The 20,660-nt window shown below is 41.3% G+C and overlaps 3 protein-coding genes and 1 long non-coding RNA gene across 28 annotated transcripts in view; 2 read left to right on the top strand and 2 right to left on the bottom strand.

Moving 5' to 3' along the window:
- LOC135486577 (multiple PDZ domain protein-like) overlaps positions 1-1,388 on the bottom strand; it is a 242,447-nt gene extending 241,059 nt beyond the window's left edge. For all 23 annotated transcript variants that reach the window (XM_064769472.1, XM_064769471.1, XM_064769464.1 and 20 more), the window contains exon 1: positions 1,279-1,388. The gene's annotated coding sequence lies outside the window, so the exon portion shown is untranslated. The remainder of the gene's footprint in view (positions 1-1,278) is intronic.
- A 216-nt stretch (positions 1,389-1,604) lies between these two features.
- Positions 1,605-5,302, top strand: LOC135486247 (TM2 domain-containing protein CG10795-like). 2 transcript variants are annotated; one of them, XM_064768912.1, is made up of 7 exons: positions 1,605-1,688; positions 2,509-2,726; positions 3,032-3,111; positions 3,509-3,587; positions 3,817-3,908; positions 4,228-4,301; positions 4,667-5,302. In XM_064768912.1, exons 2-7 carry the CDS (start codon positions 2,599-2,601, stop codon positions 4,760-4,762), a joined length of 549 nt encoding a protein of 182 aa, XP_064624982.1. In that variant the 5' UTR covers positions 1,605-1,688; positions 2,509-2,598; the 3' UTR covers positions 4,763-5,302. The 2 variants fall into 2 exon arrangements, with proteins under 2 accessions (XP_064624982.1, XP_064624983.1); XM_064768913.1 differs by having other exon boundaries at positions 1,619-1,718.
- A 2,935-nt stretch (positions 5,303-8,237) lies between these two features.
- LOC135486646 (ATP-dependent RNA helicase DDX24-like) lies at positions 8,238-20,433 on the bottom strand. Of its 2 annotated transcripts, none has more exons than XM_064769602.1 (16): positions 20,278-20,433; positions 19,314-19,704; positions 18,780-18,890; positions 18,342-18,490; positions 17,598-18,119; positions 17,240-17,350; positions 16,564-16,682; positions 15,776-15,921; positions 12,375-12,493; positions 11,730-11,907; positions 11,090-11,193; positions 10,405-10,522; positions 9,969-10,065; positions 9,622-9,699; positions 8,986-9,149; positions 8,238-8,477 (listed from the first exon to the last, which is right to left on the bottom strand). In XM_064769602.1, the coding sequence occupies exons 1-16, from the start codon at positions 20,431-20,433 to the stop codon at positions 8,323-8,325; spliced, it is 2,718 nt and encodes a 905-aa protein (XP_064625672.1). In that variant the 3' UTR covers positions 8,238-8,322. The 2 variants fall into 2 exon arrangements, with proteins under 2 accessions (XP_064625672.1, XP_064625673.1); XM_064769603.1 differs by lacking the exon at positions 20,278-20,433 and adding an exon at positions 20,122-20,184.
- On the top strand, positions 13,211-16,510 carry LOC135486648 (uncharacterized). Its single transcript, XR_010446735.1, has 2 exons — positions 13,211-13,364; positions 15,191-16,510. It is a non-coding gene; the product is annotated as an uncharacterized LOC135486648 (long non-coding RNA).
- Positions 20,434-20,660: the final 227 nt, after the last annotated feature.

Below are 20,660 nucleotides of genomic sequence, written 5' to 3' on the forward strand. Positions count from 1 at the left end.
ACACTACAGAACAAAACTGTTTACATAACAAGGAACAGAACCAGAAAAGAAATGTTCAAGTTAGAGAACAATGTTACCCTGTAGTATGCAATAGGAAACTCAACTGGCTGAAGAAACAGAAAATGGTGAAAGTACATACTCACGATACAGCACACTTTTTTCTCTATCGCCCTGTCTTTTTTCATGAACATGTATGTCATACTGACAGGCCAATGCAATTCCTTTTAGATGTTAAGCAGAGTGCTGCACCCTGCCTTTTGAGACAGTGCCCATTTCCGCCCTGCCTTTACAGATCACTGGCTGAAACACTTACATGTAGATTAGTAGATATGATAAAGAAACCATGACTTTTCAATCAGGAATATCAGCAAGTCTGTCTTTCATTCATCTTTTTGTGTTCCCAAACTACGTTCGACGAAATACTCAGAAACGGAGACAATCAAACTATTGCCTGCCCACTGGTCAATCACGGGCCATAAACGTACATTCTATATACACATATGGAAAGAAGACTCCCCCCCCCCGAGAAGGAGCATGATTGCAATAACCTGTCATTCTCTGACAAGTACACCCCTCCTCCAAGTAGGCATGCCGCATAGGCTCTGAAGAGCAAACTACACGATTAACTAGGCCTACTGGTCAGATATATTTTTTAAAAGAATTATCGGAAAACATTCAAGAGGGGGAGCTGAGGCTGCATCAGTGACATCATTTCCAATGTTAGTACCGAGACCTTGGGAATCACCGACACTGGGGTGGGGAGTTGGACTTGGGCCGGGGATCCGTTAAGACAGTGACATTGTTACGCCAATGTCCCCCGTTGCAATCTATAGACGACTTTCGATAGTCGGACAGTCACCGGCTAATAACAAAAATTATTGTACGCATCCTGTCTGACAGCACATCATGCCGTGGACGTGTCTCGGACTTGGCCTCTACACTTTCGCTTTTTAACGGGCTGGCCCAGCAAACCAATGAATTTTTCCTCTTTCAAACTATATCAAATGGCCAACAGTTAAAATCACATGGACCGTGTGACTTAAAATGCCCAACCCAACACTGACCAGCCATCCAAAACGTCAATAACGCCAACTCGTTCATTGAATTGTCATTGTGTACACAATACATGCTATGCTTATGGGTCTACATTGTACACATGGTATACACATAGCGTACACACACATGAAAAAAGCCAGAGCACCCAGCAGTTTACGGTGGTGTTTACGGCCTGTCAAAATTTTCGATTGCTATAAAAAGGCGTTGTCATATCGCCCGTACCTTGAAATTTAATCCTGTTTAGTATTATGCAACAAATCACACGTTTTCACACTGAAAACAGTAGTTTTGTAAGAGAACTATCCACAAATTCGAGCAGAAACAAAACTCGGCTCGGAACATGGATAAACTTCCGTGTATCAATCCGCCACTTCCGTCAAACCTTTTACCTTATAATTCAATAACTGGATATTCATCGAAAACATTTCTTAATCTAAGACATATATGAATGTTTATGACATCCTAAAATAGGTTATTTTTAGTAATAAATTGTGCTGATAAGAATCAAATTATGTGTTGTTTGATCGCGGATTGACATATAACACAGGTGCTCTTCGGTCACCATTTTCACTCAGATTTTCATTTTTCTGCCCAAATTTCTCAATTTTTGATCTTCCCTTTCACTATTTATGGTAATTGAGCTGCTTGATTTGAGAAATCTAGTATGTGTTGATATTGGTAAACAAAAATAAACGCATAGTCGTTTGATTGATGTTGAAATATGTGATTTTTCGTAAAAAAGTGGGAGCCAATGACAGTCACAGGCATGCAGTCAGTGGCACAGTGCAGATGTGGAGTCGAGTGTGGTATATGTAGGCCTATAATGAATAGTCAGTATAGCACTGTCTCAGTGTCTGTACTTTCATTGACTGTACTCTGTAGAAGTGTATATGTAAGCTTGCATTGTGAGTAACACTAACAGCCTGGGACATGTCTCGGGGCGTCATGCGCTGTCTGTGAATGAATGTGATGTCTGATGACACTGATGCTATTTTTGTATGAATGAAAGTGAAGGCGGTAGTTGTGCTAACCTGTGTTTTACTCCATTGATTAGGCAACTTGGCCCTGGTGATTGCACTGTTCCGCACCCCAAATGCAAGACATTTGGAGACTGTGCAGCTCCATACCTTTAAAAAACAACCCCCTGATTCCTGCTGACCAGCGGCAGGGTGTATTCACTAGTTGCATGTTGCTTTACTACTTTTAGGGCAATGGTCAAAAATCATTTGTTGAGGCAAGCCTTTTTCACCACTTTAACAGGGTCTGAGAGTGGAGGACCTGCTGATTAATACATCATTTACATGCATAGTAATTTAAGCTGTCCCTCCCCCATGATTGATGATTAGTGTTGACCTAAGTCAGGACAAGCAGTCAGGACAGTAGGCCTAACTGCTGAGTTGGACCCCCGCTTGGACCATCCATCCTACATCATTCATATATACTGTTTTTCAGGTCAGACTCAGAATGGGACAAGACATCCGGATGACATGACATCAGATATCTGACCTCTGATATCGGCGGAGAAGTCAGAAAAATGTGACCATGCCAAGTTTAGCGAAGTTTGTTGCTACTCTTTTGGTGGTTTGTTCATTCATCAGCTGCCAGACATCGGATAAAAATGATAAAACGACAGCTGAGGGACTCAAATGTGATGAGCTCCGGATGGGACAGTATCCTTTTTGAATTGAAAACTGCAGTAATTAGTACTTTCTTGTGACACTAAATAAATCACCATGATTGGCAGACTTGAAACGGACTCAAAACACAATCAAGGCCTCAAACTGGGCATGCCAGTCACCTAAATGATAGCAATTTGTCCTCCAGATTCCTGCCTGCAGTCCCCTTTAAAAAATATTCTTTAATTGCCATCTAGTACTTCAACATCAGAGAATGTTCACAATGTTTAAAAGAATGTTGAAGTTTTAGAACGTTTTGTCCAAAACACATAAAACAATCTTCCTTAGTCTGTTCTTTGATATAAATGTGATGAACCCATCATTGATTTCAAAACTCAACAGCCGGCCGGCTGCAGCAAAAACAAGCGTTCAGTTCCTGGTAAGTTGCCATCAATTGCCATGGTTACGAGTTGGAATAAGTGTGTGAAAATGATTGAACTCTACGTCTCAAGTTCATTCATCATGATGTCACATGGTTCGTTCGTTTTAGGAACGGAGCTCCATGTTCTAAATAAATGGGGGTCCTCAGGAGAATTCTATAGAATTTCAGGTTTTTTGTCACTCACCATTTACTGCAGAGAGAGGGTTTTGTGCGATTCATTTCCAGGGGCAGGTTCTTACTAAATATATTTTTTAAAGAGTGACAAGAAAAGATTTAGTCCAAAAGAAGTAATGTGCTGTTATATACAGCGCTGGTGTAGGATCATATTGGTAGAATTTTTGTTTTAACTCATTTATCACCTTGATAGTGTTGATAATTTTTTTTTGTTTTTCAGTGAAATGTTATCCAGCAGAAGGTGTTGTTTGTAATGGGGGTGATGATTTCTTTACCAAGGAAGTGCCTTGTGAATGGACGTAAGTTTCCTAATTATCAAAGAATACCAAGATTCAAATAAAGATTGACGGACACCTTGACTGATGAATGTACGTTTTGAATGTTAGAAAAAGTGTAATTATCTCAATTTTTGACCTGCTTGCACTGTCTAGAATGAGGGTCACTAATATTATCTCTATTTTTAACCAAGTTGCGCTGTCTAGACGACCTGGTATCCAGTTTTTGAAAAACACTTTTATTTTCTTTCAGGGAAGGTAAATCCTTTGAGACCGCATTGCTTCTATCCATTTTCCTGGGGATGTTCGGCATTGACCGATTCTACCTCGGATACCCAGCTTTAGGTATGAAGTTCCTTCCAAACCCTTGGAAGTATTGTGTATACTGGTTAGGGGGTTCAGAAATGGACAAGGTGACAAGTGGAGGGATGTTGCTTTACCAATGACAACATTCAGCATTGTTGCACTTGATAAAAATCGGATATTGAATGGAAGATGCGCTTGGCATCAGATTGCAAAGCGAATATCCCCAAAAACTTTGTTAAAGGAAATTAAACCTGTCATGAAAGGCTTATGAAATTAGGAAGTTTTGAATTTTCAAGATGTTTTTATTAAACAATCTGAATTTCACCAGTTTGCAATGTTTCTTTCTCTTCACTTCCAGGCTTGTTGAAATTCTGTACCCTTGGCTTCATGTTTCTGGGACAACTTGTCGACATTCTCCTAATTGCGATGCAGGTAAGAGAACTTGGTTGGAGTGGCTTGCTGTTGACCATACCTGAGATAATATCTGGAGCAGACTCTTGTCCTTTCATCTGCCTTCAGTTAGCAAGCTTATAAAGTTAGCACCATCCAGGGGTGGAGTTTTTCTTGCTAATTAATGATGGGCAAAATAATAAAGTGTCGGATCCAATGTTCGTGGGTTAAAACCTCTGTCTGGTAGCCTCATTATCCTTCACAGGTCTTTTTTATTTGAGCGCTGAAATGAACGCAGCCACTTTATATCCCAGTGTGCTAATTTGACAGCTGTTGTGAAGGGCTTGGGACCCTAGTCAGTGGAATACACTATAAAAACCACCATCATTTATCAATTTTACTTGCAGGTTGTTGGACCAGCTGATGGATCTAACTACATCATCGACTATTATGGTGCTAAGATTACGAAGGTGATGCGGGACAATGACACTGATCTATTCTGAACATTAGCAATAACTTTTGAGGACGAAGTCAAGCTGTTTGGTTTCATTGTCTCAAACAAAATCCACGAGTCAAGATGTGAGATTGTTTTTTATCAATTAGGACAAAGAGAGACTGCATTATTCACGAATAGATGATGAATTGGTCTGTGGTATCTGTGTGCATTGAGTCTAAAATTGAAGTTCAAATGTGATATGAGCTGACCATAAACCGAAAATTCATGGATTGATTTTGGATGCCTCTGTCCACAGCTGGCATATCTGTGTGTTCAGTGATGCTGCATTGGAGTGCTTCAAATGAGACCGTTGTGTAACTCGTTCCATTGAGACTATAAAAACTGGTGATAACATCAGAAAAAAGGAAAATCCTACTTCTTCTATTATATCATCCCTTATTACAAGAATAAGATCACTTATTTTATGAATATGGGACCTTGGTGCGTGTATTATTATGGCTATTGTATAAATAGATATCAAAGCTTTCACAACATTATGTATATAAAGTTCCTTCATTCCAAGTATTTATTTGTAATAAATCGTCTTGAAAGCATTTGTGTGTTTTTCCCTCTCTTCCGACTATAAAAATGAAATGGCTGTACAGTTTCTCCTGAGACGTCATAGGATGCTTGTACAAGAAGGATGCTAGTGAATGGGCTATGCACTGACCACATTGAAAAGAGCTAATACTGTGCTCTCAAACCCCCCAGTCAAAGCACAAGTGTCTCTGCTGTACGTGAAGTGGTTTCAGAAAGCCATGATCAGTTGAGAGAGGGTCCTTGATGTTTGCGAATGGTTGTGACAAGCCGATAGGATCAGTTGAGAGAGGGTCCTTGATGTTTGCAAATGGTTGTGACAAGCCCATAGGATCAGTTGAGAGAGGGTCCTTGATGTTTGCGAATGGTTGTGACAAGCCCATAGGATCAGCTGAGAGAGGGTCCTTGATGTTTGCGAATGGTTGTGACAAGCCCATAGGATCAGTTGAGAGAGGGTCCTTGATGTTTGCGAATGGTTGTGACAAGCCCATAGGATCAGTTGAGAGAGGGTCCTTGATGTTTGCGAATGGTTGTGACAAGCCCATAGGATCAGTTGAGAGAGGGTCCTTGATGTTTGCGAATGGTTGTGACAAGCCCATAGGATCAGTTGAGAGAGGGTCCTTGATGTTTGCGAATGGTTGTGACAAGCCCATAGGATCAGTTGAGAGAGGGTCCTTGATGTTTGCGAATGGTTGTGACAAGCCGATAGGATCAGTTGAGAGAGGGTCCTTGATGTTTAAGAAATGATTCTGACATGGCTAGGATCAGTTGTGAGAGGGTCCTTGACGTTTATGAGGATCAGTAATTGTGAGAGGGTCCTTGAAGTTTATGAATGGTTGTGACATGGCTAGGATCAGTTGAGAGAGTCTCCTTGATCTTAAAGAAGTGGTTGTGATATGGCCAGGATCAGCTGTGAGAGGAGGGAGATCAATGGCAGTGATAGTGGTAGAGCACGGGCCTCAATCAGGTGGTCATTGGTTCACCTCTCAGAAGGATCACTGCTGTTTCGTCTTTGTGCCATTGAGCAAGACACTTTTACCATACATTGCTTTGTCCTTGTAATGAGACACAGAACCAAGTTCCCTTCTATATGTTGCATACATCAGGGCAAACAAGACTCCACCTACTGAGAAACACGATTAGCTTGCATTGGACGCTTCCTGGCAGACTGAGTCACAAGGCCAATAAAAACCCAACAATTGTAAACTACCTGTAGCGGCATGCAAAAAACCCACCCCGTGCCTTTGAGGAGGATACTCCCACGAGATTAACATCTCCAAGCACAGAGCAAATGCTTCAGAAATAGAAGAGTTACGAGGGGGTCCTTTATACTGTTTACGAATGGTTGTGACAAGGCAATAGGATCGGTTGTGAGGGGGTCGTTGATGTTTGCGAATGGTTGTGACAAGCCGATAGGATCAGTTGAGAGAGGGTCCTTGATGTTTGCGAATGGTTCTGACGTGGCGATCAGTTGTGAGAGGGTACTTTGATGTTTATAAATGGTTTTGACAAGGCCAGAGGATCAGTTGTGAGAGGGTCCTTGATGTTTAGGAATGGTTCCGACATGACTAGGATCAGTTGTGAGAGGGAATTTTGATGTTTATAAATGGTTTTGACAAGGCCCTTGATGTTTATGCATGGTTCTGACATGGCTAGGATCAGTTGTGAGAGGGAACTTTGATGTTTATTGTTGTGACAAGGCCAGAGGATCAGTTGAGAGAGGGCCATTGATGTTTATGAATCCATTGGATTAGTTGAGAGAGGGCCCATAATGTTTATAAATGGTTGTGAGAAGGCTTGGATCAGCTATCAAGGGAAGGTCCTTGATGTTTATGAATGGATGTGACAAGGCTATGATCAGTTGAGGGTCTCCTTGATCTCAAAGAAGTGGTTGTGGTATGGCCAGGATCAGTTGTAAAAGGAGTGAGATTAGTGACATAGTGGTTGGAGCACTGTCCACTGTGCTCATTAGCAGGAGGTTGTGGGTTGGATTCTTGAAAGGACCGCTGTTGCTTTGTCTTTGTGTCCTTGAGCAATACACTTTACCCCACATTGCTTTGTCTTTAGAATGAGACGTAAAACCGAGGTTCCTTGTATCTGGTGCATATGCCAGGGCAAGCTCAGCATTCAATGTGAGAAACATGAGTAGCTTGCAATGGACTGCTTCTTGCTTTGTATTTGCAATGTGTGGTGCAGTGTGCTGTGGTTAGGGGCCAGGAATCCTTGCCCATTGCATCAGTCTTCAGCATGCTATTTAAGCCATAGGTAGAGATAGGATTAGTGAGCACCAGACTGTTTACTCATGACATTGGATTTGCACACTGCCCCTTTATGGGCTCAATCTTCACCAATATCTCAATCATTTGGCACGGAGTCACAAGGTATCCAGTTCTTGGAGGCCTCCGCAGAAAGGTCATGAAGTGGTCGAGACATAGCCAGGATCAGTTGCGAGAGCTTCTTTGCTGTTTATAAAGTGGCTTCGACATGGCAAGGACCAGTCGAGAGGAGATCCTTGCTGTTGATCAATGTGGCTGTGGCTTAGCAAAGGCCTCTCCAGAGGCAGTCCTTGATGTTTATCAAGTGGTTACAAACTGCTCAGGATCATTGTAGGAGCAATCTTAAACTTCATCTTGGTAGCGACTTACACATCAAGAGTTTTGTGAAAATGTCTTTTCTGCGGTCATCGAAAAGCTGGAGTGCCCCCCCCCCCGAGGTTCAAAGGGTCCTTGTTACAAGACCACTTGTGGGAGCACCTTTACTGGTTGTGACATGGCAAGGCAAGTGATGGTCCTCGCTATTGATAAAGTGGTTGTGACATGCCCTTGACCTGAAATGAATTGGCCAGTGCTCCACTTGAGAATACAAATGACAGCAGACGATTAAAAACTAAGGAAAGACAAAGAGGATATAAGGAATATCTTTTTTATAAGATTTATTTACTCAAATGACTCAAACCCACATTTTTATTTTGAACTGTTCATTTTAATAGACCAATCATATCCTGATTATCAAATTATATCCAACAACTCATCAATTTTGTTTCCGGTTCCTTTTCCGGTCCTTTTTGAATTTCTTCTTTTCTATCTTCTTCACCACCGGTACCCTCTTTGATTCCTTAGCGACGAGCTTCTTGTGTTTGGCTGTGTCTTTCCTCACTCGCGATATCGCATCAGACTCTTCCGTGCCTAAAAGGAGAATGTGGAAATATCTTGCAAGCTAACCGGCGAAACTCCACAACACATTCAATTGCTTGACCAAAGGCAGACCATGAAACCTCGCTCACCTTATTTCAGTCAGAATCAAATGGTCCACGAGTTCATTTTTAATGCAGTTAGTCAAAAGACATTGTTCTCATTTACCAAAAAGATCTCAATCTTAATGAGCCATAAACTCATCCTCCTTGCGCAGGAGACGTTGTTCTGTCTCTGCCTCAATTGGCCACCATTGACTCTGAATGACAACACCATTTCATCATCACAAGCAAACCTTACATGAGTAAGTACCCTTAATCAACGAATTTTCACAGACATAAGACAGTCACACACATATCCTCGATCTCTCTAAAAGATGGCACTACATGCATAAAAAGGCTAAAATAGCTTGAAAAAGTTGCTAGTGTTTTGTTTCAAATGGCTTGTCTATGGCCTGGCTTTGCCCAAATCTATCAAAGTATTTCTGAAATGAAGTACTCACTAGGTGTATGTGGCAGTACCAGTTTCCCCGACTTGGTCGGATATTTTCCCGAGAAGCTCCGTGGAATCAACGATGCTTTTAAAACAGCATTCAGGTCGGCTCTCATCATCTTTAACTTGTCCTTGTGGTGGCGCTGGTCTTCCCTTGAACCGGTGTCCTCAAGGCTGAATGGCAGTTAAGGAACATTTCAAGTAGAACCTCTCTAAGGCACCTTCCCCATAGAGCTATACCCTATTCTATACTATACGCGAACAATAGTTTCATGGTCATGTACCCTTTGTGAAGCCATTGTTCGCGTATAGAGTAGTATACCGTATACCTCTATGGGGAAGGTGCCCAATAGGGACAATGTTGGGACTGAGAATTGCTGTCCTTTATAGAGAGGCGTCCTGATTACAGGGGTGGAAGTGAATGAAAATGTCCACGAGAATGTATGAATAGCATGACGAAATGCACTGCTCCAAGAGTCTAGCTCCCAAAAGCAGAGACAGTTTGCATGAGTAAAATATAAATTCAAACTGCAATGTACATGTAGTTGACATCATCATACAAAGTCTGGACTCTTTTCAATTGCCATGTTTCGGCTGCAATTGACATTCAAGTCAGTCAGCCTAAACATCTTTTTTAGAAGGATACAGGTCCTCGTCCAGCTCTATGTCCATCTCTTCAGCTGCCTTCTTGAACCAGTTATTTGAATGGTTTGCCTTTCTCACCCTGAAAAAATGTGTAAAGATTCCATGTATTGGGTATTTGAACAAGCACAATGTGGAATAAACGAAATATCTGTCATACTCAGACAGGACTGTTTATGCGGGCAAAGTAATGTTTGTGGTAAAAACCCAGAGAGTCAGGATGGAGAGAAAATGCATCTGGTCAAAGATGTAAAAACGCTCATCCCGCTTTGGAGGAATACTCTCTGGAGATTTAAAACCTCCAAATGCAGAGCGAACGCTGAAGATGAAGAATGTAAAGCATGTCCGTACCTGTGTTCCTCAACATCAATCTTCCTGGCCAACTCGACTCTGGCATGAATAGCTGGCAAAATCTCATCATTAATTGGAAACAGTGGAAGGTCCTCATCTACATGAAAAAGATTAGATCACATTTAGTAACAGGCAAGAGGTTAGGCCAACATTTTGCCGTTTTCAAATGAAACTTTAACTGCGTTAGTGAATGGCTATTGTTTGTATTCAAATTTTCAAATGAAACTAGATCTGTGTTGAAGAATTGCTTTCATATTGCACTTTTGACATGAGCATCGAGTTAAGAGATATACTGGGCGAAAAAGTTAAAATCTCTTGGGACTCGGCAGAAAATCAAGACCATTCATTGGCTTGGTTGCAGAGGCCATTACATGGATCAAATCTGTGAATTCCTCAATTCCTCAAGAGTATGCTTTCTAGTTCATAGACTACCAACCCCTATTCAGAGACTTGATTATTTTCCTATAGTTTTTGATGTCTTCCGGGCCTACAATCATAACACTGAGACCCTCTTTCGTCGCCCGAGCAGTACGTCCACTTCTGTGGATGTAATTCTGAAAGAGAACATCAAACACTTGCAGAAGTTCAGCTAATCATAAATGACTTTCTTGCGAACTTCAACATTTCATTTGCCAAGAGATCGATTAAATATGCAGCCAGTGCTTCAAGGCATACGAAACACCAGCCGGGCAAAACCATTGGCCAGACAGCGGAGTCCTAGAAGTGCAAGTAGTGCATTGCATTGGTACTATTGGTACAGGTGACTCCCTATTTGGCAGTACCCATTCACACGTCCCCTGGGAGTGGGAACGGAGGTTACCTGTTTAACCAACTAACTTAATCCTGATTTTTATTTACCCTGATCGGTCCTACCTTGAACCCTTACCCTCACTCACACTTAATACTGACTAGCCTCTGTTTGTAACAAAGGCCTGACATTATCCTAGTAATTTCACAAAACAGGTGCTTCTTATCCAACCATAATAAGGTCGTTTTCAATTATGGGGACACAGAAACCGAGGATCATAGGATTGACATCGGAAGGGAACTGAACCAATGACCTCTCGTTCAGTACTGGTAGTCCATTACTCTAATTACTACACCATTGCCCTCACACTCACCTCTGTTGTATATGGCACCTGGTAATGAAGAACATGCTGAACATTAGGGATGTCAAGACCCCTTGCAGCTACATCCGTGGCAAGGAGAATACCTTTTGGATTCCCTGGAACCAAGTACATCACATGTCATGAATTACAATGCTTTTGGTGCTGGCAAAGGCAATAGTGGAGAAATCATCGCAGCCATTCTCACTATGATGAGGCAATAATTGGATTTATTGGCCTTACAACTCCATCTTAGGCAAGATTAAGAGTTCATCTTGAGCTATTCTCATTTTTCAGTTGGTGGGGTCTTTTGTATGCCCTTGCATAGGCACCAGGTTCAAGCAACCTCAGTTTTACTTCCCATTTGAAGGACAGGTGTTCACTACTGCCTCAAGTAAGCTTTCCCTGTCTGCATTAGAAAGACAGTTGTGCTGGAAAAGGTCTTGGTCTTCTTGTCCTCCTTAAAACTGGTTGTGAAGGGTGGTAGGGCCATCAAGCCATCTGTCATCAAGGCAGACAGTGCCCTCAAAAATACATTGCCCTCGTCAATTGGTAAAGCAGTGAACCGGCAATTCAAAGATCTGTGGTTCAAAACTGGGTCAATGCAGCTTGATTTTTCTTTACTTATTTCATTCTCTCTGACAATAAAACCTACCAGTAAATCGATCCAAATTCTTCAGTCGCTGTCTCTGATGCATGTCGGCATGGAGAGGTAGAGGGGGACATTTCAACAAAGTCATGATCGACACAAGTCTCCTCAGGCAGTCCTTACTGTTCACAAAGATCAACGTCCTCCCGGGAAATTGTTGCAGGAAATAATAGAGATAAATGTCCTGAAAACATAACATGCAACACTTTAAAGACCGCAAAGTTCGCATAGTAGAAACTCTCTATAGGCCTAGTGTCTCGTCTTCGGCAAGAAGTAGAGTCCATCTTAAGCTACTCATTGGGTGATATGAATAAAGACTAGCAAATGCTTTTATCTAAATCTCCATGTACATTTACACTACGCCTTCCTGTACAAAACTGGAGTAAAAGCATTTGCTAGTCTTTATTCATATCACCCATGTTTCTTATTTGGTAGGACCTTTTCCCCCTGGCATTGACACAAAACATGCCAGATACAAGAAACTTCAGTTCTGTCTCATGCAAAGGACTGAAAAGTGATGCAAATATGATTGTACCGCCTCTTGTCAGAATATCAACGATCAAAGTAACACCGCCGTACCAACTTGGAACACTCCTGCTGCAGACTCTATAGCATAAGTCCCATTAAGATAATTTCATAACATAGGCCTACCTTTTCTGGATTTGTACAGTTGATTCTGGCCTCCATCAATGTATCCACTGTTCCTACTTTCCGGGTAATGTCGACCACTTTAGGCTTGTCTCTCAGACCAACCTGGGAGACCAAGGCATCTGAAACAAGACAAAGCAGGCATGAGATTTTGTCCACTGTCTATATGTACATTCCGGGTAATGTTGACCACTTTAGGCTTGTCTCTCAGACCAACCTTGGAAACCAAGCTCATACTATCAATATATACCACACATTCACACAAAAATATCAAGCATAAATCCATTCTTGTATTTCAGTCCTAGCGAGGTGTGCTGATTAGAGAGGTGAAAATAATTGAATTGACCAATTTGGGACCAAAATCAGGGTCGTCATAAGAGAGGGTCTCCGGGTAACCGAGGTGTCGGCTAAGGGACATTCTATTGTATTTTTAAGAAATCCCATCCAATACCAGGTATTTGATGTTTCCTGACCTCAGAACTAACAACCCAATTTATGCCTCTGTCTGCTGAAGAACTAATAGATCTGCTCAGATGAGTTTTATTTCCTCAACGTTTTAGGGCTCTATTTCCAAACAAGTATGGACATGCCTTGATGTATGCATTGCAATCAATACATCAAACCAAGAATTCATAAAGACTATGAATTCTTGATCAAACCTGTTAAACATGGAATTAACAGTACAGTAGAACCTCTTTTAGCGGACACCTCTCTATTTAGACACTAGTTTTGGTCCCAAATTGATTATATCCATTCAATTTGACCTCTCTAATCAGGACACCTCTCTATTAAGGACAGCACTTGTTAGTCCCGAGGGTGTCCTTAATAGAGAGGTTCTACTGTACTTTGCCCTCTGATTCAACTGACCTGACATCTACAGACTGAGTATGACACTATTAACGTAAGTGGGGAACACCCAGTTTCCTCTATTATATCAATGATAAAGGCAACCAAGGTGATATAGATAACACATGACTTTAAAGTAAATCACAAGTAAGTAGGGGAATACCCAGTATCCTTTTATATCAAACGGCCATATCAACAAAAAGGTGACTTGGTCCTTGAGACCAAAAGGTGGTGTGTGTCTTTTCTAGGCAGTAGGAGGTGGTATTAAACTGCAGCCATTGTTCTTAAGAAATGAAATGGTCCAGGGATCATGTGCTCACCTCGGGTAATGTAATGCATGTCATTTGCAGTGGATATGGGGAGAAATTGACAAATTTTTGGGGTAGAATAGAGGGTCCCTAGATATATGTCCTCACAAGTTTAGAACCTTCTAGCTCAAATAGAAACGAAATGTGCCACCACATCGGTGATTTAGTGAAATTTATCTGTGGCTTGAAAAGTACATCAAATCAAAAACCCGGGTGATATGTCATTTACCCTTATTAAATACACCCACCATAAAAATTTTGTCACTCTACTACAACCATTGGCTTCAAAAAGGCAAAAACCAATTTCCAAGATGGCCGCCTGGAGGCCAGAAAGTAGGTCATATCGCGAAAAAGAAAAATACGTCTGGACATATTGCCCAAAGCTACCATCACACCACGTTTTAGACATCAAGCCCTAGCGGTGACGAAACGTGCTCCGCTAACGGAAGACGGATGACTGACCCCACGGTGTCGTATAAGCTCCCCAGAGGTAAGCTAACCAGGAGGCTAGCTCAGGTGGTGGTACCCAACTTTCTAGGACTACAGACGCCTTTCTAGAACTGCAGCCATGTTTTTAGAGACGAGGGGATACTATGTGTCCTTTCTTAGAAAACTGCAGCCATTGTTAGGCCTATTAATAGACCCCAGGAGATGGGACCTGACTTTTCTAAATCCCTATGTCTTCATAAATGGTAAGTAATAAGTGGTCTCTACAGGGTGGCCCAGAATTATTTTCCCTTACACAATGGATACACAATAGAATTCTATCGTGCTAGGGAAAACCTTTCTGGGCCACCCTGTAGTAATGCATTGTGCACATTCAAGAATTGTAGTTCTGTGGTAGGGTTCCTGGGGATAGGAAACAAGTTGAGGTACATAGCTTAGCCGACAATCACCACCTGCGGTGATACTCTACTTTTCTAGGCCTGAAGCCATATTCAAATTATATTGATATTGATTGAGAGTCTATAGCTATTCACAGGTGCTGGGTAGGACAGATTAAGTTTCACAAAGTCACTATCATAGTGTCTCTCCCATCTGATAGTACGTGTACAACAAAACTTATCACTGACACTCTTGTACACAGAAAACATTTAATGCTGAATCAAACATGACCCAGTCCCCCAACCGTAATGTATACAGTCACTTGAAGATAACCAATTTGACCCCCTAGCTTAAAGGGCTACGCCGTTCTTATCTAATCGTGGGTCAGGAAAATAGAAATGCAGTCATACACACTGCTGTAGTGCAGTTATCATGCATGCAACTTTGCTGAAATTGGTACGTATATCGGTAGCATATGTATATCTGTCTTCACAACGGCAATGCTGAAGTATTTCTTCAGTACATATTTACGCAATAGGAAATTTTCAAATTCAATTACAAATTTCAAATTTTTACAAACAACAAATGCTTTTAAGCCGACAGCATATTCCAATTCCACTAAGGGCCTTCCATTTAGTACGTACACTGAAGGGGGGGGGGTCAAGGAATTTTGGGGAAAATGCGTACACCTGTACATTTTGTCCAAAATGTGTGTACAGGGGGGCATCTCAAAATCTTCAGTTTGATGCATACATACTTTATGGATGGCCCCCTACCCCGAGAGAACCTGGACCCACTGAAAAATATCACTCATTCAACTCCAAAAATTTTTTTTGACAGAGTCAAGCAGACAATGGCAGTACCGGCACCAACTTATGTGGACTTCATGATGCATCATCCCGTTTTTGTCACAACAATCGTTCTTATCATAGCAGCATCTCTGGTGATTTGTTGGATTTCGTACCAGGTCAGCCAACGTGACCGAGTCTCCGTAAATACCAGAACGGATCAGTACACAGGTCCTCTAGTCACATGTGGAATACGTCCACAGAAAACGGTGACAAGCACAGTCAACTCTTCGGGGAAAACCTTTAAAAGAATATTTTACGATGCATCGCAAGCTGATCGAGCCATCAAAGGAGAATGAATACCCTGCTTACGGACAAAATGATTCAAAGGTTAAAAAATGCACCCAATTCGCAATTTCAGAAAAATTATATTTTAAATGGAAAATACCATACAACTGGTATGGTGAGACTACGCATTGATCTTAAACTGAACTATTTTCGTGTACAACCGCAAGCTGATTGGTTTGATACAGGTGTGTGATCTTAAAAATGTGACGAACTGCACGGAACAAGGAACTAGGAGTGAAAATTTGATTTCTCGACCTGAACGAAACTATTGCCATGCTCGGTGTCTTACCTAATTTGTCGGTCTGTGATAATGATTTAACTTGTTTTCTCTTCTTTTTCTTCTTCTTGAGCATCAACCTCATTGGTGCTTGATGGACGTACGTCAGCGTTGCCGAGAAGATAAAATTCTGGCGTTTCCTTTTCTGATTATCGTCTCTTAAAAATTATGAAATGGAATGAAACTTATTAGCCGAAATACAATCTAGTGTACGGTAAATCAAGAAAACAAAGGTTTTAATTTGGTGTCTTTTGGGGTCAGCAAAGTTCGTGAGAACAAAACACCATTAAAAACAATATTTTATCAAAATAACTGTCATAGTGGTGTAATAAAAAAGCTGAATTAAAACTACACCAAAGGTGCAATTTCACAAAACCTCTGACTCTGACAGTCAGGAATGTTTTTTCGGCTAACAGTACCAGGCCACCAAAGATTGATAGAGCAATACAACATATCCCTCAGAAAAATAGAGCAGATGTATAAAATGTAAGTTGATATTCATTATTATTGTAAAATATGCTAAATTTCAAGGGCTTGGTGTTGACCAAATTTTGGTGTAATGACCGGTCTTGAAAAACGTCCTGATCAGGTTAAAAAACAGTTCAAAATCGTCCCACTATACTGAAAGGTTGATGTTGAACATAAATTTTTAAGGCACTTTTTTTCAATATTTTAAAGTAAATGTATTCGATATCATAATGGCATCATCAATTTTGAATAATGAATAAAATCTGCTTTTCACTGTAATTTACCTGCGCCTTTATCATTTCCGAAAAAATTGCCAGTGTGCTCATACTTACGTGTTAATCATTTCAAACAAACTGGCCAACTCCTGGAAGTGTCCCTTCTCTACCATACGATCAGCCTCATCAATCACAAGTAAGGGCAGACTAGCCACATTCAGAAGATGTGGGTTATCCTGAGAAGAAACAATTATATAATCAGTTACCTTATACTGCAAACTACCTAATTATTGCAGAGTTATACTGCAAACTACCTAATTATTGCAGAGTTATACTGCAAACTACCTAATTATTGCTGAGTTATATTATTTGTAGATGTTGCGAATGACCGCGATTTGCAAAAAATAAAAATTGTGAACAAATATTTTGTGATTGGAAAAACCAAAAGAATGTCACAATTCACCTCAATGAACTCGTGAAATCACATTTTGTTCTGATTACGTGTCTGACACTGACAACGTGGAGTCTGGTGCCGTACTGGCTAGGGTGTCCAACTCTCTATTCAAGGGTCACAGATTCGAACCCCGGTCTGGTTGCCTCTTGGTCTTTCTCAGGTCAAGCTCAATGCCGGCTGCTTCAGATGCCCTAGATTGCCTCTGTGGAGATCTAAACTAGTGACCGATGTTGTGAAGTGCCTGGGTACAGCCCTTGCCAGTGAAAAAGTACTATCTAAAAACTGCAATTATAAACCACAAGATATACCGCTAACCTCCATGAGAGAAGTAGTTCTTACCTCCTGAATAAGCTCCCACAGCCTTCCAGGTGTGGCTACGACTATCTCGGGGCATTTCTTCAGAATCCTCTCCTGTTTCTGCTGAGACATACCTCCAACAACAGTAGCAATCTGAAGAAAATAACAAACGTTTGTCATGTCAACTAAGGCCAATGAAGATCGATTTCATGGTTCTTGTCAGCAACTTTTAGTAATGATTAAGAGTTTTCCTTCTAAATCCATCGTCTGTAATACATTCATTTTTGCAAAAACGTTAGTTATGAAGTCATGAACGGCCATATGAAATTGAGCAAATTTGCTTGAATTCAGTATCCTAAAATGTTTTTCAACAATGACACAGAACACGAGAAATGCTTACCTTTATTCCGGTGTATTTAGCAACAGCTTGTAGATGATTCTTGACTTGTATGGCTAGTTCTCTTGTTGGAGTCAGTACGAGAGCAAAAAGTCTCGAGGTCAGCGGTGCTTGACGTGCCTTCGCAGTGGCCGACTCTGTTGCTTCCCAATTTACTTCATCTCTCTCAGGCTCGGATAGATTTCCATCAGAATCAACTCCTTCAGCTTCATCATCATCATCATCATCAAATACGTCTTCTTCGTTATCAACATCATCATCAGATTCAGGAACATCTGCATCTTCCTCGTCTCCAATATCTTCACCATCATTTTCATCATCGTCGCTAGCACCGCCGATGTCTTTATCATCATCATCGGCATCACTTACATCACTAATGTCCTCCTCTTCATCCTCATCAGACATATCTTCGTCTTCGCCTGCCAGCTCCGTGTCACCCACCATGTCCTTCTTGGCTTGTGCTTCCTTCAGCCTCAAGATGTGGTGAATCACCGGGATACCAAATGCTAGCGTCTTACCACTGCCCTGAAAGAAGATAAAGAGATCAGTTCTACCCGCATCAGGAATGAGACGGTGATCAAAGCAAACATGGGAAATATCCTTTGCAAAAATGTTGCCCATAGAAGTGCTGTTACTTGCCAAATTATGCTTACTTTTTGTCCGTTTTCAAAAATTCATAGTTCTGAACAGAGCTGACATTCACTGCCGACAAGTCAGCATAAGCACACGCTGGAGAAGAGGACTTACTGTTTCTGCAGCACCCACTATGTCTTTCCTGTCCCTGATGGCAGATGGAAGCGTCAATGACTGAATGGGGGTCGGACAAGTGAAGCCCTGCTCCTCAAGGGCCTTGAGCACCAGTGGGGGAACGAACAGATTCTTCCAGGGAGACATGTCTGAAGTCGGAGTGGTATGAATCATTAGAACATCTAATAGAGTATTCAATTGAAAATAAATTGAAAACTGGCAATGTACAGCACTAAATTTATCATGTTCAAAAGTGAAACTCTGATGAAACTTGGAACTTTTTCCAAATTGTATCTTTAGAATCAGCAAGTTTGAAAACAAATGTAAGTCTGTGACTACAATTCATCATTTGATCCAATCATACGTGTACTATAAAAATATATAAATATTTGGTCTAATCACTGGAATTTTTTTATCTTGGATAATTGAACAATTTACCTGCAGTTGATATTTTGCTCCCTGCTGTTTCACTGCCCTTGCTGCTGTCCTCCACAACAGCATCAGCGGACACTTTCTGTTTCTTTGGTAAACTGGCTTCCTTTTGTTTTACTGGAAGTAGAACAAAGAAAAATGATTTAAATTACTTCAAAGTTACATATATATATGTACAGCTTAAGGACTGACCAAAGGCACCACCACTTTGGCCAGAACTTGAAATTCTAAAGCAATTAGCCGGCACTCTTTCAAAACAAGAGAATGCTGATTTCAATATTCATTCTCGTGGGCTGTGAAAATGTACCAAACTATTATCTTCCTGCCCCTGCCACAATAGGCCCAGCTGAGAACTATGACAAGTGCTTACAGAAAGACATAACAAGTCATCCTTATGAATCATTGCTATGTTGCCAAAGGATCTTTACAATTCCACAACCGTGGCGTTCAATTTTATCCATATTGTCCCAAATTGGTCTTCTGAGGACAAAGTCACAACCATAATGCATGGATAAGTTCACAGCCAAAATGCAGTTTTACCTTTCTTTTTCCTCTTCCTTTTTGCCTTTCTTTTCTCAGTTACTTCTTGCGCGTCTTCCTTCTTCTTGGACTCTATCCTGCCCTCTTCAACATTTTCCATCACAGAACCTTCTTCTCCATCTGCAACACCGCCCAACACCTTCACATCTATATTCTTTACAATGAATCCAAGTTTTTGCATTTTCAATGTTCTTTTCAATTTCTTGGCCAATTTTATTTTCTCCTTTTTCATCTTTTTCACTTTACCCCCAATGATCTTTTCCATTGCCGTAGTCTGTATACCCCCTTCTTGACTTTTATTGGACTTTTTATCAGTTTCTTTTGATCGTCCATCTTCTGAGGAATCAATCTTTCGCTTCTTTTTCTTCTTGACATCTTTCTTTCCCTCGTGCTGAAACCAAGACACAATTGTGAAAATCACAATTAGCATGCATAAAATAACCAGGGGCCATGGTGGGAACACAGCAGCCCGTAATGGGAAGGACCGACTAAAACTTGAGCGCAACTGTAGTGCACGACGTGCAGATACCTTGATCGGCAGGCTGCGGGATGGCGTGCCAGTTTAGTATGTAGTTAGCATGGCAGCCTGGCCCTGGACATTGCAGACTTTGATCTGTGGAGAGGCAACACTGGACATCCAAAGCTGGACAAGAGACGTTTAGTCAAAGCCTTGCAATGACATTGACCCCTCGGGTTACTGTAGTGTAGCGGATATGACAAGCCTTGCCGCCGAAGTCGGGCCCATGCAGGGGGAAACGACGCGCTTACGGCTTATCTCTTCGTTTCGCATAAATTATGTGTTACCTACGTGCTTGGTAGTGCGTCATTGACGCGATTCACGGGATGTCAATTGTGATTTGGACTGTACATAGGCCTACTACCGTCCATGCATGCATGACTACTTGTCCACGACCGACTTTTGGCTTGTTGTAATTTACATTACAAACTTCATCAATGTAGCTACCTGTAACGTTGGTTTTATTATACCATCCACAATTTCATAATCAGTTAGTTCTTCAAATGATACCAACGAGCAAAAATTCTCATCACTGAACAAGTTCGGGTCTAATTTGACTTTTTTCCAAGCAGATTTCGTTTTCACGTGTTTCACGCCAGCCATTTTTAATCGTCTCTGTTGATAAACTACGACTGATAGACTCCAGTCTTACCGTGAACCCGGACCGCGACATGTCTTCGGCAAGCAAGCTGGCGGTCCGGATGATTGTGACTTTTTTCGCTGCGCTAGTAAAATACCAGTATGCAGAGAGAGGACCAAAGCAGTTGCTCATTCCCATTATCACGGCCTTCGAGGTTGCAAACCCTATTCCGATTATCACCCACCAATGA

This window comes from Lineus longissimus, chromosome 4 (assembly GCF_910592395.1).
Source record: "Lineus longissimus chromosome 4, tnLinLong1.2, whole genome shotgun sequence".
Lineage (NCBI taxonomy): Eukaryota > Metazoa > Nemertea > Pilidiophora > Heteronemertea > Lineidae > Lineus > Lineus longissimus.

Coding starts and splice junctions, on each gene's coding strand:
- LOC135486247 (XM_064768912.1), top strand. CDS start 2,599: ATGCCAAGTTTAGCGAAGTTTGTTGCTACTCTTTTGGTGGTTTGTTCA. Junction 3,112..3,508: donor AAACAAGCGTTCAGTTCCTG/GTAAGTTGCCAT, acceptor TTTGTTTTTCAG/TGAAATGTTATCCAGCAGAA. Junction 3,909..4,227: donor CCTCGGATACCCAGCTTTAG/GTATGAAGTTCC, acceptor CTTCACTTCCAG/GCTTGTTGAAATTCTGTACC.
- LOC135486646 (XM_064769602.1), bottom strand. CDS start 20,433: ATGGCTGGCGTGAAACACGTGAAAACGAAATCTGCTTGGAAAAAAGTC. Junction 17,351..17,597: donor CTAAATACACCGGAATAAAG/GTAAGCATTTCT, acceptor TATTTTCTTCAG/ATTGCTACTGTTGTTGGAGG. Junction 8,478..8,985: donor GGTACTGCCACATACACCTA/GTGAGTACTTCA, acceptor TTCTCCTTTTAG/GCACGGAAGAGTCTGATGCG.